The sequence below is a fragment of the Fonsecaea monophora genome, assembly GCF_001642475.1.
Source record: "Fonsecaea monophora strain CBS 269.37 chromosome Unknown Scaff63, whole genome shotgun sequence".
Classification (NCBI taxonomy): domain Eukaryota; kingdom Fungi; phylum Ascomycota; class Eurotiomycetes; order Chaetothyriales; family Herpotrichiellaceae; genus Fonsecaea; species Fonsecaea monophora.
In genome coordinates this window covers 23,743-48,897 of record NW_019173994.1, presented here as the reverse complement: position 1 = coordinate 48,897, position 25,155 = coordinate 23,743, and the positions used below count along the sequence as shown (strand labels likewise).

General features: G+C 53.0%; 8 protein-coding genes across 8 annotated transcripts; 3 read left to right on the top strand and 5 right to left on the bottom strand.

The window, feature by feature from the left end:
• Positions 1 to 2,518: 2,518 nt before the first annotated feature.
• On the top strand, positions 2,519 to 3,674 carry AYO21_07805 (hypothetical protein; the record flags this gene model as incomplete). Its single annotated transcript, XM_022657758.1, has 2 exons — positions 2,519 to 2,668; positions 2,865 to 3,674. 2 exons carry the CDS (start codon positions 2,519 to 2,521, stop codon positions 3,672 to 3,674), a joined length of 960 nt encoding a protein of 319 aa, XP_022509907.1.
• Positions 3,675 to 4,781: 1,107 nt separating this feature from the next.
• On the bottom strand, positions 4,782 to 7,227 carry AYO21_07804 (hypothetical protein; the record flags this gene model as incomplete). Its single annotated transcript, XM_022657757.1, has 5 exons — positions 4,782 to 4,900; positions 5,090 to 5,403; positions 5,500 to 6,474; positions 6,578 to 6,680; positions 6,783 to 7,227. The coding sequence occupies 5 exons, from the start codon at positions 7,225 to 7,227 to the stop codon at positions 4,782 to 4,784; spliced, it is 1,956 nt and encodes a 651-aa protein (XP_022509906.1).
• A 1,763-nt stretch (positions 7,228 to 8,990) lies between these two features.
• On the bottom strand, positions 8,991 to 10,016 carry AYO21_07803 (hypothetical protein; the record flags this gene model as incomplete). The annotated part of the gene is made up of 1 exon (XM_022657756.1): positions 8,991 to 10,016. The coding sequence occupies one exon, from the start codon at positions 10,014 to 10,016 to the stop codon at positions 8,991 to 8,993; it is 1,026 nt and encodes a 341-aa protein (XP_022509905.1).
• A 668-nt stretch (positions 10,017 to 10,684) lies between these two features.
• On the top strand, positions 10,685 to 12,779 carry AYO21_07802 (hypothetical protein; the record flags this gene model as incomplete). The annotated part of the gene is made up of 7 exons (XM_022657755.1): positions 10,685 to 10,786; positions 10,863 to 10,979; positions 11,052 to 11,241; positions 11,300 to 11,778; positions 11,864 to 11,936; positions 12,019 to 12,386; positions 12,525 to 12,779. 7 exons carry the CDS (start codon positions 10,685 to 10,687, stop codon positions 12,777 to 12,779), a joined length of 1,584 nt encoding a protein of 527 aa, XP_022509904.1.
• Positions 12,780 to 13,213: 434 nt separating this feature from the next.
• On the bottom strand, positions 13,214 to 13,985 carry AYO21_07801 (hypothetical protein; the record flags this gene model as incomplete). The annotated part of the gene is made up of 3 exons (XM_022657754.1): positions 13,214 to 13,353; positions 13,549 to 13,615; positions 13,740 to 13,985. 3 exons carry the CDS (start codon positions 13,983 to 13,985, stop codon positions 13,214 to 13,216), a joined length of 453 nt encoding a protein of 150 aa, XP_022509903.1.
• Positions 13,986 to 15,195: 1,210 nt separating this feature from the next.
• Positions 15,196 to 17,228, bottom strand: AYO21_07800 (hypothetical protein; the record flags this gene model as incomplete). Its single annotated transcript, XM_022657753.1, has 2 exons — positions 15,196 to 16,923; positions 16,980 to 17,228. The coding sequence occupies 2 exons, from the start codon at positions 17,226 to 17,228 to the stop codon at positions 15,196 to 15,198; spliced, it is 1,977 nt and encodes a 658-aa protein (XP_022509902.1).
• Positions 17,229 to 20,311: 3,083 nt separating this feature from the next.
• AYO21_07799 (hypothetical protein) lies at positions 20,312 to 22,729 on the top strand (the record flags this gene model as incomplete). Its single annotated transcript, XM_022657752.1, has 1 exon — positions 20,312 to 22,729. The coding sequence occupies one exon, from the start codon at positions 20,312 to 20,314 to the stop codon at positions 22,727 to 22,729; it is 2,418 nt and encodes an 805-aa protein (XP_022509901.1).
• Positions 22,730 to 23,170: 441 nt separating this feature from the next.
• On the bottom strand, positions 23,171 to 24,871 carry AYO21_07798 (hypothetical protein; the record flags this gene model as incomplete). Its single annotated transcript, XM_022657751.1, has 2 exons — positions 23,171 to 24,712; positions 24,782 to 24,871. 2 exons carry the CDS (start codon positions 24,869 to 24,871, stop codon positions 23,171 to 23,173), a joined length of 1,632 nt encoding a protein of 543 aa, XP_022509900.1.
• Positions 24,872 to 25,155: the final 284 nt, after the last annotated feature.

Below are 25,155 nucleotides of genomic sequence, written 5' to 3'. Positions count from 1 at the left end.
ACAGACCGTTGTTGAGTTGATTCGTAGCTTGGATGTGTGTCATGGGCTCGAGGAGGGCGGATGCAAATGGAAGAGTAGTCTCGGGGTGTACATTTGTCGCTCTCAAGAGTACCCGACTCGCTCGTCAATCACTGACTTCTCTTCCAATCTCCTTTTCCACCGCCTTCTTCTCTTCCCGGATCGTCGCCGCTCAGCAGCATTCGGCAAAGCACTCGCAGCAGTCCGCGCAGCATTCACATCCCTCTTCGCAAACAAAGCAGCAGCAAAGGGCCGCAAGACTATCAAACAATGTTAGTGGCTATGCATCCTTTAAGCGCCTACTTCCTGAGGCCCCAGGACGGGGAAAGAGGTATGGTGCTTCTTACCAGGCGCCCAAGCATCCACGGTCTTGTCCTCGAGGCGCCGGTTGTGGCGGAGGGTAGTTTTGAGGCTGTTGGTATGGCATACCCCCTTGCGGTGGTGGGTAGTAACCTTGCGGAGGGCCTTGAGGCGGATAACCTCCTCCGTAGCTATTGAAGGATATAAATTAGTGGGCAGCGCCAAAAAAAAGTGATGGTGAGAGAAGAGGTGTGGTGACAACGTGGTAACAAGGCGAGCGCAGGCTACAGAAAATGGATGCGCTCAGGTGAACGTGTGCTCTTTTCTGAACTTGCGAGCAAGTCTCATGAGGTACATGGAAAGATACAGCGTAGGCAGGCGGTATCGAGAGAGGACTCGAAGTCAGGACAACTCACCTTTGCGGAGGGTACTGAGGACCACCTTGGTAGTATTGTTGGCTCGACATTGCAACGGCGGTGTGGGATGTAGAGTCGGTTATCCGTCAAATGTCAAAAGAGAGCGTGGGTTGATGAGTCCGAGATGGTTGCGATAATTGAAAGGTGATCGCAATGGATGAATGAATGCAATGCGAGTTATCAAGGCGGATGAAGAAAGAAGAGAGATTTAAGAGGTCAAAGAGGGTCTGGTGCCAGCAACCGCAGTCAGTGGCTAGCGGTGGGTGTTGGAGGGAAGGTGGGCGGCGATTTGCTTGACAAAAAGCTTAGATTGTGGCAGCAGGCGGTGGTTCCCAGCCCAGAAAGCGGAGCCTAGAGTAGATACTTGGGGTGACCAGCAGGCCTGGCTGGGTGAGGTGGTGACCCTGGGGGGTTGGCACTGGTTCAATAAGGGGGTTGGCTGGTACAGAGCTTGTTTGAGAGTTGTGATTGTGAGACGAGAACACAAACGGCTACCCATGGCACATTCTCTTGCAGTGCCTTCTGTTATTATACTGGTCACTGTAGCCAGAGTCATGAGTTCTTTGGGCAAAGGTTCAATTCGCCTTTCCAGCAATGGTTGCGCGCATTGGATTGACTTTCTCTTCCCTGATTCCAACTGTCCTATTGCGCAAACCTGGCGGGCGCAGCTGAAACACCACCCTCTGACTACTACTACCAGCAACGGCCTCTTTCCGGGCACATCGTTTTACAGTACTCGCACGTACGAGGTACACCTGTGGCCCTTCACGTTCCCGTCGGCTAATTGCTCAGCCACACCCAGAGACCAAATGTGCAGCTGAAATTCGGCAAGGAGACGCACAAGTCACACTGGAGTGAGTACGTGTACTGAGTCCAGCCACTCAGTTGCCACACTTGAACCCCATTCAGGACGTGGCACATGTTCTATGCGATTGGCCCACGCCGGCTGATGGGACCGTGAGTCTATTGCGCCTCGAACCATCTACCATGACCGATCTCGCAAGAAAAGCATGTGTTTGCAAAAGTGAAAAACTTGAATACCTGCACGAGGATACACAAGGTCAGATGGGCTGCCAGAAGGTCTTGTTCAAATCATCTAAACAGCCAAGTTTTAGTGCACCAAGAAGACTACAATCTGTGAATCTGTGCGTCCTTGCTTGTGGAGACAAAGATCGAGTTTTTGATGTCGACCCCCCCGAACAACGCACTCTATGACATCTCCTAGAGCTCCGGGAAGGTTGGTAACCCACGTTGTTGACGAAGATGTTCGACTTGCCCAAGTTCGACTCGATCGAGGCGAAGGTGTCTCTAATTACGGTCTGGTTCGTGATGTCGACGAGGAACACATGAAGGTTGGAGGGTTGCCATTCTCCTTGTTGCTCAACCTATGAATTACACGTCGTAAGTTCTCACTGTTGACATCTTGCATTGCTACATCGTGGGCTCCAGCACGAGCGAATGCCATACAAGTCGCCACGCCAATACGTGCCTGCTGCGCCGGTGACAACGACCACTTTTCTAGCCTCTGACAGTTCTGGTCTTGTTGGTGATATGGCTATAAGCATTCTAACGAATCGTTCTTAACAAGGAGGGTAAGTATGCCATTACAAAGACCAAAGTGGCACTGTTCTCTCTGACAGCGAGAATACTGTGTCAGAGAACAATGGCGTTCGAAGCCCTCCAAGGTGAACGTGGCGCCGAGGTATGTCAAGTTACAGACTGTCAAGGGGAAGAGTATCGTATCAAAAGCTCCAATCAGGTTGCTGAAAAACGTGGCATCCACAATGCCAACCTCTGCCATGGCCGAGATACCACATCGAGTCTCAACTGTTCTTGACTTCTATCTCCGGCCTCATAGAATGCCGTCCGTTCCCGGCATTCTGATCACCGCCGCAGTCCCCAAACACGGTCCAAGAAGAGCGAATATGAGCTACGTGAGTCGCAACAAGAGCGTTCGCCTCTTCCAGATTCACAAGTATCTCAAACATCAAGACTGCAGTTTTCTGACCAGGGGAAATGGCTGAAATGGAACAGGTATGTTTGTAAATCTGGCTGTCATACACCCACTACCAGAATCATCAAACATTCAAGTGCTTTCCGTTCACCAACTAAATGGAAAACACCATACAGCTTTCAGTTCGTGGGCTTTATGCTCTAGTCACTGGCGGCAACCAAGGCATAGGGCTCGCTTTAGTCACTGGCCTTGCTCGAGCTGGAGTGAATGTCGTGGTCTTTGACATCTCCCCACCTTCGACGGAATTCGAAAGTATTGCAAGCTCCTACGGCATTCGCACCGCGTATCGGAAGGTTGACGTGTCGTGTGTGGCGTCCCTTAAACAGGCTTTTGAAGATACACTTCATCCTTTCTGCGGTGACAGTGGTCTAGACATCTGCATCGCAGCTGCAGGGATCAACCAAATCAAGGACTTTCTCGCCACCGAAGAAACCGACTTTGATAAGCTAATGAAGGTCAACGTTAAAGGGGTATATTTTACCTGCCAACTTGCCGCGCAAACAATGATCGGATCCAGGCCAGATCGTGGCGAGACCACGGACATGTTAAGCAATGGGTGCGCAAACAGGAGCAAGACTAAAAGCATCATTGTCATTGCTAGCACAACGTCTTACGTGGCGGTTCGAACGCACAATTCAAGCGCATACGCCGTGACCAAGTCGGCCGTCCGGGGAATGGTACCTGAAATAGCAAAAGAACTGGGACCACGTGGGATCAGAGTCAATTCGATCAGCCCTGGCTACACCTTGACGAGTATGACAGAGGGATACCCGAAGATCATAAAGCAGTGGCAAAACGACACCATGCTGGGATTCATTGGCATGCCCGAGGACTATGTTGGTATCTCACTCTATTTAGCGAGCAACGCAAGCAGATATGTGACAGGACAAGATTTCCTGATTGACGGGGGCTCGACCAAATGGTGAGACATGGCTAGCGGAGCCGATATTGACGGGGGAACATGACCAAACGTGTTCGATCTGGCGGATGGGATGGAAGCGGACAGGCGAGAAGAAAAGAGCTGGTAATGTCATGCCATATTGGAACGGGTCACATTCTTGTGGATTGACGCCATCAACAGCGGGATAGCAATGGGCCTACTTTGTCTACCTCGCCGTCGATAGTCTGTATTTGGATCAAAGACTGATTTGTTCCGGCTTTCCCCACACAGGTCAAGACAACGCGATAGGCGACAGTCACCTCTGTTCCTTACGACATACGGGAACCGGGAACCGTGGTGAGAATATGATCATGAATAAGACAAGGTCCTGTTCCCATTGCCCCCATCGGTGTCTAGTATTTCCTGGTGGTGGGTCAGCTAGACGTTGACGTATTGCTCGCCGCGTCCACCCATGGGGTTATTCCCCGTCTTTGCCTCCACAACCTGGGGGGTCTCAAGTCCGGGTCTAGTCATCATTCTATCCACATACCCATCCTGTGGCCTCTGGGGAAAGAGAGCGGGAGCGATTCGCAAACCAGAGTCCGGAGTCAAGACGGATAGGTGAAACTAGTCATATCCTTCAACCGGCATTGATGAAAGCCGGAAGTTAGGCACCCTAGGTATACCTCGTACAGACCAGGGGGGACAGGCTGTCCGCCAGTGCCAGTGGCCACTGCCAATGGCCAGCTATTGACCAGGAAACGGGCATGTTTCTTCTCCTAGAATCGTACCGAAGCGATCCATCCTGGGTGGAGTATTGAGGTTTCACTGTCAAGACAGAGAGATGATCTTTGGAACTGTTTGGTTCAGGTTGTCTTTCTGTGGTAAATTGGCACCATCGCGGCGCCTCCTTTGGAGAGGGCCGAGAGGTATTATGTCCTGGGAAGATGACGACGATATTTCTACATAACTCGAGACAACAAGATTGCAACACTGTATGGATTTCGATAAACAGCCTTTTTGATTAAATTTTTTTTCTCGTTTCCTCTGGGGCCCAGGGTCAATAGGAGTTTGTTTCTTCTTCAAATCCATTTCCCGTTTTTCCATTCCCTGGTTTCGCGATATGCATATGAACATGGCATGGCTGCGAGCATCACGCATTCCTCGCCGGATCCACCACCAGCAACGAAAAGTCCTTTGCGTAGCGGTGAAAGGCCTGTTTGCGAAACGAGCCGTTGACCTTGACTTCGTGTTCGAAGATTTCAACGAGTCCTGTGCGATTCGGCGCCGCTCCCACTCTCCCCTGATCCCCTGATCACCCTCCCTGTGCGATACAGGTGGATGGTGGGGAGAGGGGGAAAAGGGGCGGCTTTGCGTTAGCGAGAATCCTGTCGGTGGGTTCATCGTGGGTGGGATACACTGTGCTGCTTGGGGTGGGCCAAAAGAGGGAGGCAGACTCACTCAAGGCACTCTCGCCAATGCCCCAAAACGCCCCGATCCTCTTGAGAATCAGCTTCAACATGGACAGATAGTTGCCGTGGTTCCCCGGCTCGAACAGCAGCGCGGCCCGGATGTTGTCAAAGGCCGGTCCGATGATGGTGCACGACACAAACGGACACGCGTAGATGAGGTATTCGGGCGGCCAGGCTTCCATGGCCCGGAACACGAGATACGTATCATTGTGCGGGCCGGAAGGGAGCGCCGTCACCGCGGCCGGGTCATGTAGCTCGGTTTGGGACTTGATGTACTGTGCATTTCGGACGAGGACGCGGGCACTATAGAAAAGTCGGGGAGGTGTTAGATTCGATCATCAGTTTTATCGATATCAACAGGTTGGCGGCGGAGAGGAAAAAAACAAAACAAAAACGCACGTGTGGAGCATGAATATCGTGAGCAGCGCCCAGTTATTGCCAGCAAAGCTGCCCTCATTGAACGGTGTGCGCACAAAGTCGAGTTGGAAGCCCTGGGGGAGGAGCAGGGAGAAGCAGTTCAAGGTCGACCCGAAGTTGACAATGTCCTGCAGTGTGAAGCCGTTCTCGGGAGAGGCGAGATCCGCGGCCCTGGCCATCAGGAGGGTCGTGACCAGGAACCACGCCCGTTCGTCCGCGTCAGCACAGTTTTCCAACGTCTGCCACTCGTGGAGGAAACCCGTCTGAAGCAGGATCGACTCCGTGGGTGTCTCTGAGAACCATGCTGCGTCCGACACTGGGAGCAAGACGTGCATTTGGTCCTTGTTGATCGCGTGCGGTCGACGCAGGATGGTGGCCGCGAACACGTCCAGTTCCCACACCAGCCACCACGCCCGTCTCTTCTCCTCCTCTTGGACCCAAGAGTCTTTCGCTGCCGAGAACTCGTGCCCGGCGTCGGTGTTGGGTGGTGTGGTGAACGTGGCGATTTCGGTGGTGATGAGAGCGTCCTTGTCCACTTCGTTCAAGCCCAGGTCGATCGCAAGTCGACAACAGGTGCCTATCAGGAGCCAGCTCTGGGTCGTGATTCGGTTCGACTGCTCGTAGAACGCCAGGAGGATACATCCCTGGAGGAATCCGAGAGAGATGTCGTTCCCCTCCTCGCTGCCCTGTTCGTCACTCTGGAGAGCCTCCGCGTACAGAGCGTTGGCTTTGCGGGCGAACATTTTACCCTTGTCCTTGGACGGTGTGGACGAGAAGAAGTCGTTGGTCGAGAACCTCGCGGACAAGGCCATCATGGCTGCCACGATCAAAGCATCTTCGATAGACAGCCTCGCGTATCTGTCGTTGTCGTTGCTGCCGACACGGAACTTTTGGCGGAATCTCGGTTCGTGAAAGATGGGGATAGAGGTTTGAACTCGTAAGAAGAACAGGTCGATTCTGAGAGGAAGATGAGTGTTCATGCGTGTCAGTCAAGGTCTCACACGCAATATTCGAGAGCCTGGAAATGAGGGGATCAAAGTGGATTTCAAGGGCTACTTACAATTCATCTACTAATGTTGGTGGGAATGCGAGTGTACAGGAATTCCTGTCTGCGAGGTTCAGATCTTCCGACAGACTGTGTGCGGAGCCTGACCATGCGTCGCCTAATCGAAAAAGGAAAAGGTCAGAAGATCCATACCACTCTCTCACTAACGAAGGGATTCAGACAGCAAGACAGATGGGGAGAAATAGAGCCTGCGACTGACCATAGTGCTCGCTCGGGTTCAGGAAACTGAACATCCCATAACTGTCAGTGAAGGGACTAAAGGTCATGTTCCCAAGCCAATTATGAGAGTCGTGCGACGGGCTATCGTGTGGTCCTCCAACATCCAAGTGATCAGGAATATGACCTTCGCTTGGGTCCAAGGCATTCCGCGGGTTTGGGGTGTCTGGTACAATCGATGGTGGTAGTGATGGTAGTGATAGCGAGATATCCTGTTCTTGCTGATCCTGGTAATTTGGATGGTCCCGAACTTCCTTGTTGGATGGTGAAGATTGAGATTCCATCGTTGTCGTCACAGCCCTTTGCTCTCTCCGTTGAAGAGCACCACGTAGGACATCTAGGTCGACGTTATCCAGCAGCCCTTCTGCGTGCAGAAACGTTAGCCTCTGTCTTCTGTCTTCTTCGGGAAGACCAGCCCTCACGGGCATCTCAAGATATGTCAAAGGTGGATTCCTGCGAACCTAGTTGACCTGCCTGGTTTGAATCTACCAGCTTTCGTCGGAGGCTTTGAAACTTCGTCTCCAGGGTCGTGCGCTTGCGGCGGGTGGGATATACGCAACGCGAGCCCGATTGTTGGCATCGATGGCATTTTGGGGTTTTCTTGTCACCTGTACACCATATTAGCCACTGTTTATTACTTGCTGCGCAGCGTCATTATCATCAGATAACTAGAAATGAATACAGACAACGACGTACATTTCGCCTTTTTCCTTGTTTGCGGGACCTTGTTAGCATAGATTCCTTGTCCTAGCTTGCCTACCTACCGATTACATTCCTCACAGGACCTTCCCCGTGGTTGATCAAGCTTGCCAGTTGTCATCCCTCTCTCGAAAGCTCATGTGACTTGAATAATGCAGGTGGGATGTTTCTGCCCAAGATCTATCGACGTTGCTTGATGGGAGGTGGAAAGTGAACAGAATGCAGAATGGCAATCATTTCACAACATTGAGAGGAGACGTCCGCCGCTGGGCCAGGTCTTGAATACTTGGAGAGTCACATCGAGTACTGATGAGTATACGATGATAGGGGTGAGGATCACACCTGATTAATATGTGCCCAAATGCTCAATTATGCGGTTCAACACAGCGCATTTCGTCGTTATCCATATAAAGGAAACAGAAGATGCGAAGCAGTCGGCCACTCTACAGTGCGGACTGGTGAACCTGGGGTCATACTGTGGGGAAGAGGTGAGAACAATCGGAACAGGTCTGGCGAGTGCAAGTGAAAATGCCGTCCCCACCCGGGCCGCCAGCCACTTAGAGAGACGTACCAACTAGCTGGGCACGTGCCGACACCACCTCAAGGACTTAATTAAACTGGATCTAGTACTAAATAGTGTTAGCTCCCGATTCTTGAAATGGTTTTGTCTCGATCCTTGTTCGACGACAACCGCCTGTCCCCTGCCAACCCAACACAAGTAGCCATACCATCAACGCATTTCAGCAAGTTTTCACACTCTACCAGAGACATATGATCGTCGTAAATTGAGCATCTTCGAACGCTGACAAGCATCATCACTGAAACCTTCGCTGTCATCACTTCCACCTGAATTCACACGGCCCTCCAGCGGGCTTGTCATCTTCAACATGACCTTCCGTGGGAACGGCACCTCCATTACTGTTTCTTGCTTCCCTCGGCTTGAGTCTCAAGGGAGGTCCGACCGCGCGGCACCTCTTCCGGGCCCACAATGTTCTCTCGATCTGGGATGATTCCCAAGTGCTCGCACAAGGCTCTGCAAGCAGCGCCACAGAACCAGATAGTCGAACGATGCACCCCATTTCAGCAGGGCTATCACATCTATCTGCCTACGTCTAGACGATATTACAGCTCTCAAAATCTCAATGGCAGTCTTGGCACAAAGGATGCCACCATCTCTTGTCTTTAGACGTGGACGACATCAACGCCGGCATTCACGAATGCCGGTGCCCACTTACCATCGTGATCAGTCGTCCTAGCTGGGTCTTGAGCCAAACCAACCGGAACTTTCTGCCTCTCATTGGACAGAGGCATTAGCTAACAACTCCCAGCTGGAGGGTGAACAAACTCTTGCTTTACAGCTAACTCTCATCAGGGACGTCTGGGTAGGGCACGGACTCCACGGGTGTTGCCTGTACACCTTTGTCGCTGGCGCTTGAAGCCATCTGACAACCTTTCCAGCATCGGAAGGTGCTCCCTCTAGACAGCGAGTTGATCACTTCAAATTGAAGCGGTCTTTGATCTTCAGCCATGAGTTATATCCTCTCTCCACGAGCACTTCGGGACCAATCGACTCCTTGTGCTCGTCCCGATGAAACATCTCCATACTCACCCAGCCCTTCCATCCCTTCTCCACGAGCCAAAGTTGCAGAATATTGTCTAGTGGGAAATAGGCACCATACTCAGTCTCATAAGGAAATAATCTCCCCCAGACACACCAATGCATGGTCGCATCCCAATGGGCCCATTCGGCCTTGTAAGCCTCATGGCCTGGAATGAGTGGCCGCTTCAATTTCTCAGCGTCACTGAGTTGGAGATAAAAGATCTTTTCAACCGGACACTGCTCCATGAATCGGTCAAGTGTGGACTTGAGCGCTGCATATCCTCCTGGAGCGATACCTGTGCCTGTGCCGGACGCTGCATGCGGGTCTGCCCAAACCCTCGCGAGGACATGGTAAGTGTCGAGGCAGAGACCAAAATTCGATCGATCCACGAGCTTGACGATGCGGATCGCATCATCCATTAATGCATGGTGCACACCCCACGCCAATGCTTCGAATGCGAAGAAGATGTGTTTCTCGCCGGTCTCCGTCGGTTGACTCCCCAAATCAGCGAGGGCGCGGAGCTCTGCCACGATAATATCTTCGTTGCCCGTCGAATCCATCTCATATGTTGTTGGTACTTGGATAATCGTTGTTCCCATCGCCCGAGCCAGAGAGATATACTCACGGGCGGATTTGAGTCGAGTTTCCAAGGGCGTGAGAACGCCGGCAAAGTTAAACAGTGGTTGGAGCGCTATGATGGCGATGTCTCTGTCTTTGCACATTCTGCCTATTTCCGACGCGGCTTGCAAATGCGTCAGGGAATGTTGCTCTGCAAAGGTGACCAAGTCTGGGTGATAGAGCTCTATCCCCTCATACCCTTGTTGGGCTACGGCATCGAGTTTTCGTTCAAGAGTGTGCGATGGATGCCAGCCGAGCGAGACTGTAGCGATCCCGAGCTTGTGTCTTTCTGCGGTCATACTTGGTGACTATACGGCCATTGGCCTATCGCTGACCCGTTTGATTGCAGAGAACAAGACTCGGGGAACTGAGGATGTTGCCCTGGCAGCTACCAGTCTGATGTCGATTATAGCTGAACGAGACGTGTCTTGTCACCCTTAATGTACGACCAGCAGTTCTTAAAGAGAGATTCAACCTCGCTTATTTTAATAGGCAAATACAGTAAGCTCCTTGCCAATCTTTTAAAGAATCGACGTTGATTACCAACGACAAACAAACGCTTTGAGAAGCAGGTTTCGAGTCAAACCACTGCGCTCGTCCATTTCCCAACAATCCAAATCTTCTGGCCGGGGACCATGTCTAGCGGCAATTCTACAAGCCGGATACGAACCATCCTCGACGGGGTTCGCAGAATCCGACACGAATACCCCGGAATATGGCTCGGCAGAATGGGGAAATGGAGGAGGAACTAGCTCTGGAACATCTGGTGTCCGAGTCTGGGGTTCCGGACTCTGTGTTGACGGAGACGCAGACCTGGAGGGTTACCCTCGACCAACATTGTCGATACATTGTCGATATAAATCGCGAGTGATTTGCCACTCTACATATCACGAAAGCTCCATATTCGACACGTTGCATACTGCCTCAGAGGTGACTACCAAGATCACATCCACAGACAGACAACAAGATGACATTTGCTGCCCCCCACAAGAGACTCAACTGGCGCACCTTCTGGTGCTGCTTTTTCTTGTCACTGGGCAGTTTCTGCTATGGCTATGCAGCTTCAATCGTGAGCTCCTCACCATTCTCCCGGAATCTTTCTGGAAACAAGAAGGAAGGCCAACTTGCCCTGACTGTCCTCCTAGATCTCCACGACTCTCGGCCAACCGACCTTCCTGTCATATATGCATCTGATTGATGCGCAAGGCAATCCAGCCCCGAACCAGGCGGCGTTGACCGGTACTACAGTGGGCTTGTTTTGTGTATGTACAGGTCTTCTGTCTTTTGTGTGCTTGACCATGTTTCCGTATGGCTAACTCTCACTCCTGTTCCAGACTGGAGGATGTATAGGTGTCCTCGCCGCCAGCTGGTCCCTTGACAGGATCGGAAGGAGACCAACCATGATAGTCCTTGTGGCCATCTACATTCTAGGTACCATTTTGGTCACAGCCTCTCAGAACATCGGCATGTTCATTGTTGCGCGGACGATCCTTGGATTTGGGGCAGTCCCCTTTATCGCCGCCAGTACGTCCTTCCTACATACACGCAATGAAAGAGACTGACTGCAAGGTTCCAACTACAGCATCCACATACATCGCCGAACTCTCCCAGGCCGAGACACGGGGATTCTTTACTGGTCTGACCGGTGTGGCCATCGCCATTGGCTACACCACCGCCGCGTTGATGGGCCTCGCCTTCTCCTACACGACAAACCCGGACGTGCAATGGAGGACGCCCCTCGGGTTGAGTCTGGTGCCATCCACCGCTCTGCTGGCTGTGCTGTTCTGGGCCCCCGAGTCTCCCCGGTACCTACTCCTCAAGGGCCGAGTCGAAGAGGCGTGGCAGACTGTGAGCAGACTGCACCACGATCCGCAGGACGAGAACCAGGAGTACATCAAGGAGGAGTTCTTCCAGATGCGGACACAGCTCGAGTTCGACCGGACCCTCGACTCTTCGTGGTTCCACCTGTTCTCCAAGCCCTCGTATAGGAAGCGGATGCTCATGGCCAGCCTGGTAACGTTTCTGGGCCAGAGCACCGCCGTCCTCGTCGCTGCGGCCTACGTGAGTCTTCCGTTGCTCTCCTCATTTTAATTACTTACACCGCACGAGACTGAAGCGGATACTGACATGGCTTCTCTCTGTGCAGGGCCCTTCTCTTTACGCCTCGCTGGGGTTTAATGTCAAGCAAAGTCTGATACTACAGTGCGGTTGGATTGCAGGTAGGTCCGCACAGGGTCACTTCACAGGGACTCTTTGTATTTTTGCCCCGTGGTCTTCTTTTCTCACACTATGGGTCGACAGGCTCTATCCCCGCCGCCCTTATCGGCGTCACACTGTGCGATAGGTTCGGCCGCAAGCCCTTCATCATGGCAGGCTACGTGGGTTGCGTCGTGTCCCTGGTGATCCTCACGGCCATGGAAGCCGTCTACGCGCCCACGGCGACCAATAAAGTCGGCCTGGGCTGGGCTGTCACGGCCCTGTACCTCATCGTCATCTTCTACTGTCTAGGCGTCGAGGCGTGCGGCGCCCCGTTCTACTGTGAAATCTTCCCGACGCACATCCGGGCCAAGGGCGTGTGTTTCTGCGTCTTTGTCAACAGCGCGGCCAACCTGCTCTACCTCGAGGTGGCGCCTACTGCGCTCCAGAACATTGGATGGAGATTTTTACTGGTGAGTTTCTGTTGCCCCTTGCCAAATCGCAGACGGCAAGCCAGCCAGTTAGCAAGTTAGCCAGTTAGCTGGCTGGCTAGCTAGCTGGTTAGCAGAGTTCACAAAAGACCCTATGTGAACTAACATCTCCTCGGCTAGGTCTTCATCTGCGTCCTCTCCGTCGGCTCGGTGCTGTACTGGTTCTGGGTCCCCGAAACGAGATCGGTGCCCCTCGAGGAACTCGCCGCAATCTTTGGCGACACGGACGAGGTGAAGATCTACTCGACCGACATCACCGTCATGGGCGACGGCCAGATCGCCATCGAGGAACACCTTGGTAAGAGACAGGGTGCGGATGTCAAGGTGGCGGCGGCAAAGAAGGGGACTGAGGTCGTCCTGCACGAGAAGGTCTGAATGTGTCCTGCCCAGTCCAGCACAGCACGGCCCAGCCGTGCGAAGTGGTGGAAGTTAAACAGGCCTTGGATCGCTGGGGACTTTGGGAGCAGGGAAACACAGTAGCTCTAGAGTGGAGAGGAGCATGCGTGCCGTTGAGGTCGAGGAGCCTGGTCCCGGGAGTACAGAAAGACAGGAAGGGAGGAGCAAACTGAAGGACCTATCGGTCAGTTCGAGATACCCGGTACATATCGAATATGCTGGGAAAAGAGTGAAAAAGATGTTTCTCGATCTAATCTCTACATGAGTAGGACATATCTTCTCGTGGATCTTTGAGCCATTCCCTTTCCCATTCCATTGTCTCGTCCCTCGGTTCCTATTCATATTCATCGCTGTTCTCCAGCTCCAGCTCCGACTCAGCCTAAGCGTCTCTCATTTCCCCTACTCGTCATCACTCACTCATTCCCTCGCTGCAATCTCCCATCACTCGACTCAGAGATGTCGATGGCCGCTGAAGAAGCCACCCCAAAGTCCTTTTCAAACGACGGCTTGATCCACGTCCATTCGGACAAGCGTTCGAAAATCTCGATGACGCCTGAGAGAAGACAAGAAAAGATACATCGGAGGTCAGTCAGTGAGCCAGTAAGCCGTGAGCCAGGTACCAACGCCGTTCAAGGGGTTCGTGATCACAATAGCTAGAGGCGGAAGAGGGAGGAAGAGGGGATAAATACAAGTAAATGACGGTAATGACGGTGGTGGTGATGATAATGGGACGAAGTGACCTTCTTACGTGGTTTGATCCAGAGATGCTCCGTGGCTTGCAGATAGGGAATGTAATACGGCTTGTGCAGTTGAACCTATATTGCCCAACAGGTGGTTCAGGCAGATAGTTAGCACAGACACTAGACCGCAAACCTCACTTCTCGTCACATCCGAGAGCGAGCCTGTCCAGTCCCCCGGACAGCACGGACGGCGGCGTACCTCATCCAAATACCTCCTCGACGCATTCCACCCCTCCTGGATCCGAATGGTGCCCGGCTCGTCCGCGTCCTGCACGACCTGGCAGAAATCGAGGCGCGGGTCCTTCCACGCCTCGGAGAAGAGGGTCCGGCATGCGTCAAGTGCGAGGGGCACGTGTTCGGGTGCGAAGAACAGGGTGACGTGGATGATGAAGCGGTTGGGGATTTTTTGCGGTGCTACCGCCGGTGGCGTTGGTGGTGGTGACATTGTTGGTAGACTGGATTGAGACTGGATTGGATTGAATTGGGATCAAAATTGAGGAGTTGGATTTGGTACGAGTAGATAGATATATACTCACACGGTTGTTGGGATGGTGGATAGAAATCTGTCAAGATGTGTTCTAGAGTCCATCTCATGAGCCAGGACACGGTAGTGCAATGGAATATGATTATGTATGATTACCACGTCAGTTGCTTCTCACCTCGTAGGCATGGAGCACCGAGCAGCATGCAATATGCATCTGGTTGGTTGGTACTCAAGCCAAAGCGCGGCGACGGCGAGAGTGTAGCTGTCGATCACAAATCATTGACCCTCCATTGCCAGTGCCCGGCTCCGGGATTCGTGGGTGCCGGTTTCCCTCATGGATTGAATAATGGCGCCGAACAATACCAGATACATACATTACCTATCTGAGAAGATATGTAGCCGATTACGACGGGGGAAGAAGATAGGTTCTCAGTCTCCAGATTTTGGAGGTGTTTTGGAGGCAATAGTTACCAGGTCATGAAGGCGATGGGACGACTAGACGTCAATGAACGTAGTTCCACGAGGCTCTAGGTGTAGTGACGCGGACAGTCCGTTTACCCCGTAGTCTACTCCACGAGCACATAACCTGTAGACCAATCGAAGAAAGATCAAGTTTGGATGATGAGGAAAAAAACACAAAAACTTTTGATATTCAAGATACCGAAGATCGAGTACCGTATGCCCTTCCCCAAAACAACATTCATCAATAACACAGTTGAGCCTGGAACACAATTGACAACCCGGGACACCATCGCGGCGGGAAGTAGTAATCATCCACCATCCACCAAAAAGTCACCGACAACGAGAGCTGAAAACCACAGGAACCTCGACCTCATACACAGGGATATAAGACATCCAACAACAGAGAGAAAGTCAGTCCACATCCTAGCCTATCCCAGCTCAAGTCATCCCCCCTTCCCTTCCCCTTGTATTCATGCCAAAATATATCCTGTCTTGACCCATCCCCTGGACCGAGTACACATTTCCACAGAAGATGACAGTAATAAACAGGTAAATAGTGCAGACTGAGAGCACCAAAGCGAAAGGATCATAATGTCTATGTACATGAGGATCAAAGGAAAGTGTAGTGCGTTTGAACCTGACCCGTGTCTTCATCTGGGTAGCTAGCGTCGTTCATGGTCGTGTGTGTCATGTCATGTCGTGGCGTCCTTCAATACTGGGAAAACCCAAAGTTGGAATCCTCAGAAGCAAAGTTGAAGCCGCTGGCATTGGCGTTGTACATGGCATTCTGGGAGGTGGTGTCGACGTTGACATATGCGTCGGCATTGAGCATGTTGTCGTAGAACAATGGCTCTTGCGAGAGGTCCAACATGGGAATGGCTTGGGTCTGCATCATGTCGTCGTCGGTGAGATCGTAGTTGGCGCTGTCCAAGCCGCCGTTGTTGTTGGTGTTGCTGGCACTCGACGCGCACTTGATGTGTTCATTCACCACAGCAGCCTGAAAGGTCGTGTCGGGGACGTTGATATCTTGGACAATCACGCGGCCGTTGACGTTGAGCTCAAGCTCTTCGTACATCCAGTGCTTGAGAAACTCCATGGGCGGTGTGTTGCCGCCACCCATGCCGCCGCGACCCTCGCTCTTCTTGCCTCGCCCCCCACGTCGATTCTTGCACGGGTTGAAGTGGGCACGGCGCAGGTGGGCGGCGGCGTTGTAGTTGGCACCGTACGTCTTGCGGCTGCGGCACGCCTTGCAGTTGGACAAGAACTTGCCGTCGGCCGACGCGTCCTTGCAGATCCAAACCCGGCGCACTTGAGAATGGTGCCGCTCGATGTGTCGACGAAGCTCGTGGTCGCCATGGAAGCCCTGAGGTTGATCGTTACAGAACTGGCAGAAGGTCGTCTTACGAGGAGGTTGTTGTCGGACGGTGCGCGTGATCTCTGCCTTGTGTTTTACTGTACCGTCGGCACCCTGGACGGCGATCAGTTTCGGTGCCGGGATCTCAGCCGAGTGCAACGACGACGACACCTGGTGAGCACGCTCCATCTTGGGAGCCAGCGGTCGTGAGACTGTGTTACTGCTACGAGGAATGACTTCCTGTGGAAGTCCTCGTGCCGACGACATATGAGACTCTGACAAAATAGAAACCGATGAAGCATCACTTCCAGAGGAAGGTGATTTCTTCATCTCAAAACTAGAAGGAGAGGATGATGACTGAAGCTCATCATCAAAGGAAAAACGCGAAAACTCATTGTAACCGACAGAAGAAGTAAAGGAAAATTGTCGCGCCGACTCGTTATCCTGGGGATACCGAGACTCGGCCATCATGCTGCTCGAGGCTTTGTGATCTTTCGGCATCGACATCGAGTCCATGCGAAACATCCCAAAGCCCTCGCAGAGAACATCATTTGTGTTGCTTCGAGACATGGGCTCCGACAACACGGTTGACGGAGCTGTCATGCTCGAATCACTAGTCGCCGTCATTGGAGTAAAAACTCCTCCTGGCGACTCTATCGCTGAAGAATACGGAGATGTGAGCTGAGCCATCTGGTTGATGTGGAACTCACCGCGCTCCACCACTGTGGGAGGCGTCAACGAGATGGTTGGGGGTGTCTGATGGAAGTCGTCCGAAGTAGACTTGGCGAGAAAGTCCGCAGGAGACATGACCTGAACCTCTTCAATGAAGTGCAGGTTGGATCCCAAGTATCTATTGGGGTATGAGGCGGCTGTGGAACCTCTCCGCTGCCAACTGTTGCGCCGGGGGATGGGCATTGGCTTGGTCGTCGCCGTCGTCGTTGTCGTTGTTGGGGGAAGAGGTGAAGTTCGAACCAAGGGTCTGCCTGGCTGGGTGCGCGAGGCCGACTGACCAACAACGGGAGCTGAGACGTGTCGCTCGAGGACATGGGCCGTAGGTGCCGACGAAGCCAGGGATACTGCCTTCTTTCTCGTCCGTCAACCAAAAAGGAGCGTGGGTAAAGTCAACAAAGGGGACGTACATGGACACTACGTTTGGACGCTGGTTCCATATCACCAACCATCGCAGAGGATGCAGGTCGTTTGGAGGGAACCGAAGAACCGAATTCATGGGTCGAAGTCGTAGGGGAGTTCCTCATCTCAACATTCATCGAGTTCCAGTAACGTGAGACCTGTTCGAGCTCGTCGGGAGAGAGATGCTGGATGGTCTGCTCGTAGGCGGCACGACAAGACCGAAGAAGCTCAATGACTTGATGAGCACCAGAGTCCATGTTGTCGACCATGGAGTAACCAAAAAATATAGGTATCCAATTGGAAAAAGTGATGGCACTCCAAAAGAAGAATGGCAAGCAGCCAATCTGAAGGTGTGGTCAGTCAATTGGGGCCCCAGACAATCAGTTTGTCCTCCCCGATAAATGTAAAGAGACTCACAGTTGATGTTCGAAGGAGGTAATAGAATATAGTGGATCAGTACAACAAAGTCCTTCGGAATCCAATTACAAGGGATCGACGAAGGTGAAAAATGATGTGGTGAAGGGTCGTGTCAAAAATTGGGGTTGAGAAACAGCCTTGGGAGAAAGGAGGGACAGGCTGGGGATGTTATAGGACCTGCTTCATTGCGAGGTAGATGAGCGACGAGAAGTCCATGTGGGGATGCCAGTCTCCCTGACAGAACATGTGCCAGGGCTCTAGGAGAATTATGACGGCAAACTGCCGCTTGGGCAAACTCGAAGACCACCAAGTCGGGCAACACGTCCAGGGGGGCTTTTTGCTGATCTTTGGGGGAGGAGGGGGGGCCATGAGCAACAGACGTTCCCAGGATTCTGATGGGTTGTAGAAAGTACCCGTCGCCTGATTCCCTTGTTCGGACGCCTCTTTCTAGGCACTTTTTGAGCCTAGATGTGCCCACCTTCCGAGCGTTCCATTCGCCTGTTCTATGCCAACTTCCCTCGGGGTCTGTGGCTCGTATCTGGGCGCGGGTCGACCCTGGTCCAGCCGGATTCAAGTGAACCTGCTTGCAAAGTTGCGGGTGGCCTGCATGCGCCATGGCCCATGGCCCCATCCGTAACACGCAACGGTGGGCAGATCTCGATTGGCTGGCTCTGAGGGTTCTCCGAGGGACGACGATCACGGACTCCTGGTCGGCGGCTCATTGGGTGGCTGCGGGCAGCTGCACCTCGTCCTGGTCGCCTCACTTTGAAAATGCGGCCACTGCTCGAGTAAGATTGTTTGGTCTGATAATGTGAAATTCATGCCCAACGTGGCTCGGAACGACTCTCATTCGTCGTCGATGAGGGTGAAACGGTGAACTTTGTGCATAATCTCGAGTTCCTCCATCACATGAGCCGAAGCACAGCAATCGACTCCGGTTGACCCTTTGGTTTGGCTCGCCAGTGCCTTGGAGAAGAGTACCACGCACTTGGCCGCAGCAGGGCCGTGATGAGAAAAGTACTATGACCTGCATCAACTGCCGAAAGGGCCAGCAGAGTGGTCGGAAGGAAAAGAACTCTGCGTTCTTTGTGTAACCTCCGCAAGAGGCAGAAGTCAGCCTGGAACCGGGCCAACCACTGCACATTGGGACTGGCACGACTGGGTAGTTGGAGCAGCAGTTCATGTGGTCTTTGATAATTTGGCGAAACTGTGGTTCACGTCTCTCCTCGTCTCTCTTCGCTTAGAAGCAATGGAAGCAGGTACGTGAACCCGGGACCGTTATCTGATTTGCTGCGCAGCTGGCCTTTGCAGCCCAACCCATCTTCTGTTGTAGAATGAATGTCTCGTTATCGTTAATGAGTCACCCTCTCTTCAAAGTGCGCAATGGTTTCCATCCATCACACACGGAAGTGACAGTGCCGGTTTCCGCAGCGCTGGCGCAGGATCGAGCTGCTGGCGTAGATGGCGACGAGGTGGCGGACTGCAATTTGCAATTCATCAGCGATGGATGCGAACGAGCCTCGACTCTTGTCGACAAGGGTCCTTGTCCCGGGATAACATATCCGTCACCTGAGGAGGATAAGATCTGCTGAGGGATGGATGTGGCTGTCAGTGATGATCGCGCCACTCTCCCAAATGTCATGACTTGCGGTGTGTGCAGCCTTGAGAAAAGAGTCTTGCTACAGCCTCACCGCCGGCGTACAAAGTGAGGACTAGTCCAGGTCGACTAGGGCTTCAAAATGGTCATTGTAAAGGATCGTCGACGCTGATCGTTGATCGATCCGTCACCCCATGCTCTGTTCCTGCTGATCATGTCGCTGAGATCGCGAGCTTAAGCTGGCATCAATCACACCGACTTCCGTTGGATGACGCAAACAATAGAAATAGATGAATAAGAGGCGCGCAGAGGACGAAGCAATTACAGTCCTCGTGCATAGAAAAAGAGCTGGGTGGCTTGCCCTCGTCATGGCCAGACAGAATGATCGACGTGGTGTGGCGTGGAAACGTGTTTGTTCTATTGCGTCCACCACGACATACTCTACAAACACCACCTTATCGCCTACACCACCGCTTGCACCATTTCTCCCACCGCCCCCCTCTTCTATAACATTGACCATCGCGATTTCATTCTCTCCCAGCCTACGAGTGATGTCCACGCACGCATGGACGTTTCGGCGCGGTCTCTTGACCATGGCGGAGGGTGGGTGGAATCGCACCTTCAACTTCGACTTCTGAAGCTTCGTAAGTCGCCACCTGTCCATCTCTCCAGGGATCAGTGGCAACGATGTCTGGACCATTGTTCCCATGCGAAGCGCCATCCTTGTCGTCCCTGATGATCCTGTCATGCACATTCGCACCATGCCCTCGGATCCACCTTCCGTAGCCACGCGGGACATGGTGTGTGACGATTCGCTCCAAGAAACATGGCTTGCGCCAGAGATATGTTCTGGGAAAGGGACGCTCCGTGCACTTTGGTAGAGGCTGGTCTGACCCTCGTCGTATGTTTGCGCAGTTTTGGCTTTCTCATGCAACAGACCACCAACGACGTCTGCAGACGATGCCCAACATCTCTGCTGCCACCGCATTATCCGTGGTGAGTCATTTTGGACCTTCAGTAGCCATCAACCTGGTCGTTAGGGTAATTGGCGATGCTGCAGCGAGCCTGGAGTCAGTGGAAGAGACTTGATCCTTTGGTACGAAGAATGTACGAAGGACTTGGGATGGGACTGGACTGGACTATGCAGGATAATAGGAAAGTAAGCCGAAATGTACACAGAAGGTCTGCCGACAACGCGACTAAGCTGCCACTCGAGTTTGTTTACTCCCTGTCCCGATTCGGTATTGTCGGGTCAATGAAACTTCTCGACAGTGCTACAAACTCATCCCAACAGTCTACCTGTTGCCAGACCCGGAATACACAACAATGTCCGTCGCAGCGATATTCTCAGATGCTCAGCGCTCTCTAGTGGGCCACAAGACGTTGGCGAAACGACTGCGCCGCCTCGAAAACTCTCCAAACTTCGAGGCGCACGTCAAACAATGCGTCTTCCGACTCCTCGAAGTTGCAAAATCCGAACCGGCCGGATCGCGTGTCATCAAGTTCCTCACGACGTACCTCGCCAGTGATGATGCCTCGAATCAGATCTCTGCCACCATTCTGTTGGGCATCCTTCCGTTTCTCTGTGCCAAAGACAAGACGGTCCGATACCGAGCCACTCAATTGACCTGTCAGATCTTGGGTGTCCTGCAAGCCATCGACGATGATCTGTACAAGGTCATTAGACACGAGCTGATCAAGAGAATGAGAGACAAGGTCCCGGCTATACGCCTAGAGGCAGTGATGGCTCTGGGCCGTTTGGTGGAAAGCGAAATGGAAGAAGGGGAGGACCAAGATTCGGACGAAGATGTCGCGCCTGGCTTACTGGACAAACTCCTCGATGTCCTCCAAAACGATACCAACGCGGACGTCAGAAGGGCGCTTCTCGTCAACATTCCAGCTACGCCCAAGACCCTGCCCTACCTACTCGAGCGAGCCAGAGATCGTGACGCTCCAACGAGACGTGCCCTGTACGCAAAACTGCTCCCTAGACTTGGCGATTTCCGACACCTGTCTTTGTCTATGCGGGAGAAGCTGTTGAGGTGGGGCTTGAGAGACCGCGACGAGAGAGTGCGTGCTGCTGCGGCTCGTCTGTTTAGAGAATGCTGGATCGAGAACTGCGCCAGGACCGAGGCCGAGAAATCTGGGGACGCAAAGGATGATAAGGAACCCCACGTCGGCTTCTATGACCCAAGCATTCCTGCTCTCTTAGAGCTGCTTGAAAGAATTGACACCTTGAACACCGGGAACGAGGATGGCGTTGCTTGGGAAGCAATGAAAGAGTTCTGGGCTGGTCGACCCGATTATCTCGATGCCGTCGGGTTTGACGACGAATTTTGGGCCAATCTAACTCCGGAATCAGCCTTCATGGCACGCACGTTCAATGATTACTGCCAGTCGAATCTAAACTATCAGGAGATGGTTCAAGAGAAAATGCCCGAGGTTACGAGACTAGGCTTCCACCTCCAGAAACACATCAACGAGTTGCTCACGCGGGTCAAAAACGCCAGGGAGTCAGACTCGGACGAAATGATCGCACTGCAAGCCGAGCAAGAATTCATCGTTGAGCAGCTCTTGTACATTGCTCAGTCTCTGGACTATACAGATGAGATTGGCAGGAGAAAGATGTTTTCGTTGTTGCGACATGCATTATCCATGGCTGAGCTACCAGATGAATGCACTCGACTAGCCGTGGAAGCCTTACGTCTCGTATGTAATCCGGATGCAGCTGGCGAGCGAGAGTTTACCTCGATTGTTCTCGAAGCCATCGCCGAAGTCCACGACAATATTACTTCCTCTGACCTCGAAGATGAAGCTTCTCCAGACGAGGAAGACAGTTTCGTCTCAGCCCGCAGCGAAGTCAGCGGTGACTCGACACCTAGGAACGATCAAGCCAAGAGCAAGCGCAATAAGCACCTGACGGACGAGGAGCAAGAAGCGAAAGCCATCAAGGAGATTGTCATCAATATGAAATGCCTCCATATCGCTCAATGCATGCTGCAGAATGTGGCAGGAAATCTGCAATCAAACATCGACCTGCGCACCATGTTCGACAATTTGGTTATTCCGGCCGTGCGATCCCATGAGGCTCTGATTCGCGAACGTGGCGTGCAGTGCTTGGGATTGTGCTGTTTACTTGAACCCAAGCTTGCCGACGAGAACATGCGGCTCTTCACGCTTTTGCTGAAGAGAGGGCATGAATCCCTGCAAGTCATGGCGCTGCAGATTCTTTGCGATATTCTCCTCGCAAGAGGTCCACCTTCGCCAACACACTCCGAGTCCAACGAGCATCCAGACTCTCCTGTCGCCACGACCGAGACAGCCGACGGCAATCCTGCACCAAGTGCTACAATCGACGACCAGAGCAACACACTCTCTGGCCTTCTCTCGCCCTTCATCAAAGCCCTCTCACAAACCTTTGCGGACGAAGTTCGGGCCACGTCCACGGCCAGTTTGTGCAAACTCATGCTGTGCGGCTTTTATGTGGGTAATGAGGAATTGTTTGATCAGATAGTCGAAAGGGCAATCCACGGGACGGCCAGGGGCTGGGAACTGTTGGAGAAGGTGAGGAATGCCGTTCTCGTGGATAAAGACCAGAGCAAGGAAAAGAGCGGCGACAAGAGTGGGGAAAAGGTCAAGGAGAGAGAAAAGGGAAGTATTGGAGTGAGTAGTGCGAGAACGAGCAACGAGGGTGTCGGCGATGGAGTGGAACTAGTCGTCGGCGAGGGCATCATGGAACCTTGAAGCATTGCCATTGGGAGAGAACGTCTTTGGTCTACGAAGAAATTCATGTTTACGTACGCTGTACATACAGCACTGAAGTACTGGGTATTTGCTGGACAGACAGGACACGGCGTTGTCTATTGTAAATGAGCAATCAAGATTTTTTTTTGGCATTGACCAGCCAGAGGTCATACAGTCCAGTCCGGCTCTCCATCTCAATGGTGTTCTGTTCCCTCCCAAAATTCGCCCGCCCTTCCCTCGAAGTCAGAGCAATCAACCTCCCAGGTTGCGAAGGATGATGGATGGATGATACATACATACACGATTCCCATGAAGGGGAAGACATCGACAGAAAAGAGAATGCCCCGATCCTGACTCCGACCCCGAATTTTATGGTGGCATTTTATATAACTCCGTGATTGATTGATTCCGCTGCCCTCCCTGGATTTGTCGCTTGTTCGTTTAAAGGATGCCCTGCTTCTGCAGATCCAGGTAGATGCGCTCGGGCATGACGTTGCCCTCGCCGTCCTCCATCTGGACGACCTGGTCATCGCGGACCTCCCTCTCGCGCTTCTCCTTCTTGATCTTGTCCCACAGCTTGAGGGCGTCGTCTATGCCCGTGATCTCGCGGAACAGGCTGAGGCCGCCGCCGCCGGCCGCGGTGCCCGAGAGCGCCGACCCCGTGATGCCCAGGCACTTGAGGCCGTAGATGTGGCGGGCCTCGGAAAAGTGCTTGTCAAACGCCCGCCGGCCCATGTAGACAAAGTTGCCGCAGATCTCGCAATTGAACTCGACGCCCAGCCCGTGCAGCTTGTACAGCCAGTAGGGGATCGGCTTCCCGTCCCAGGCCAGGGGCAATTTCAACGGGTTGTAGATCTTCTCATCGCCTTCGGAATCGGACCCCGAGTCGTCTCCACCTGTTCGTTTCCTGCCTGCTGCTTTGCGGTCTGACGCCGCGACGGCGGCGTCGTCTTCGGCGAACAGAGCATCTAATTCAGCCTGCCGCTCCCGCTCCGTCATGCCTTGCTTGCGCTCCACGTTCACGCGCGTGTTACTCCGTTCGTTGGAAAGGTAATCGGCAAGAGCACGGATGCGATGTTCGTGCGCAGCGATGGCGCGTTCTTTGAGCGCTGCGCCTGATAGAGAAGGTGCTGTTGCAGGAGGATTTGACGTTGCGGGTCTCGCGCCGTTCGTGGCGGCATCGCCATTAGCAGCGGCCCGGGACTTCTTCGCTTCTGCGTTCTTGATGTGCTTCTTGCCCGTCAAGTGTGATTTGTATACATTCTGGTTTGTAAACTCTTTCTCACAGTCCGGACACCATACTCCGGCGCCGGTGCCTTCAGTCTGAGGACCCGACGACGCCGAGGTGCTTGTAGACGCCTGCTCTTTCTGCTCTTTTGTCCAACCGGGCACTGTCCCCGCTTCCCAAGCCGTGTCGAAATCCCTCTGATATCGCAGAAACAGTTTCGCGAGGTCTTCTAGCGGTCTCGTCCTCCGGATAAAGCTTTCGAGGTAGCTGTCGAGACTGGCGACATATTGTAAATATTGATCTGTGATTTTATTCTGACGTTTGATGGGTAGCCGAGGGGGTTCGAATGCGTCAAAGTTGTCCAGATACTGGAGATACGTCAGGCGCTTGACTCCGGGAAGGTTGAGGTAGTCCTCGTGCAGCTGCGTCAAGTCCAAAAATCGGCCGTTGGACTCTTCCCCGCTGAACATATTGTCCACCTCGGAGGGAATGTACTCCCCTTCCTCGGGCCGACGGCGCTTGTAGGCGCGCTCGAGATTTTCGACCGGTTCATTGGGATAGCGACGGTGGAAATCTTTGACCTCGTCGAGTTGTTTGTAGAATTCTTCAAACGGCTCGCCGGTCGAGAGGGACTGGACTTCTTGCAGGCGGAGACCCTCGGCGTCCTTGTATATGTCGAGCAGGCGCCTGGATTGCTCTTGAATGCGCGTCAGGAAGCCGTCTATTTGGTGGTCGCGCGTCAATCGGTCTTTGATCTGGGGCAAGGCGAGTTAGTGGTTGCGCTCATTCACTGATTCACAGATCAAATAAACAGCCAGACGTACATTTTTGGGGTCTTCAGCGACCCGGTCGGTGATCGCTTGCTCAAGCCGCTCCAGGTCCTCATGGAGGAACCTCTGGTCTTCTAAAATCATGGTGTCCTGCGGTCAAGTTGATGTAAAAGTGCTATGGCGAATATTCAATCTTGCGCAGTGGAAGGCGCAAGATTTTGGAGTCGGTTGGAGGCGCATGAGGTACGGTGGAGTCTTGCGGCAGAGAAGTGGGAGTGGGAGGCAGGAAACTAAGCCTTGTCATCCAGCCTTGTCACTCAGCCTCGTGTGCAGCCTCGCCGCTTGACTGTATGCGACCGTGCAATGCTGGCAACAGACTTTTCTTTTTTCGAAACAGCATTCTGATATTGGATTACTACTAAATAATA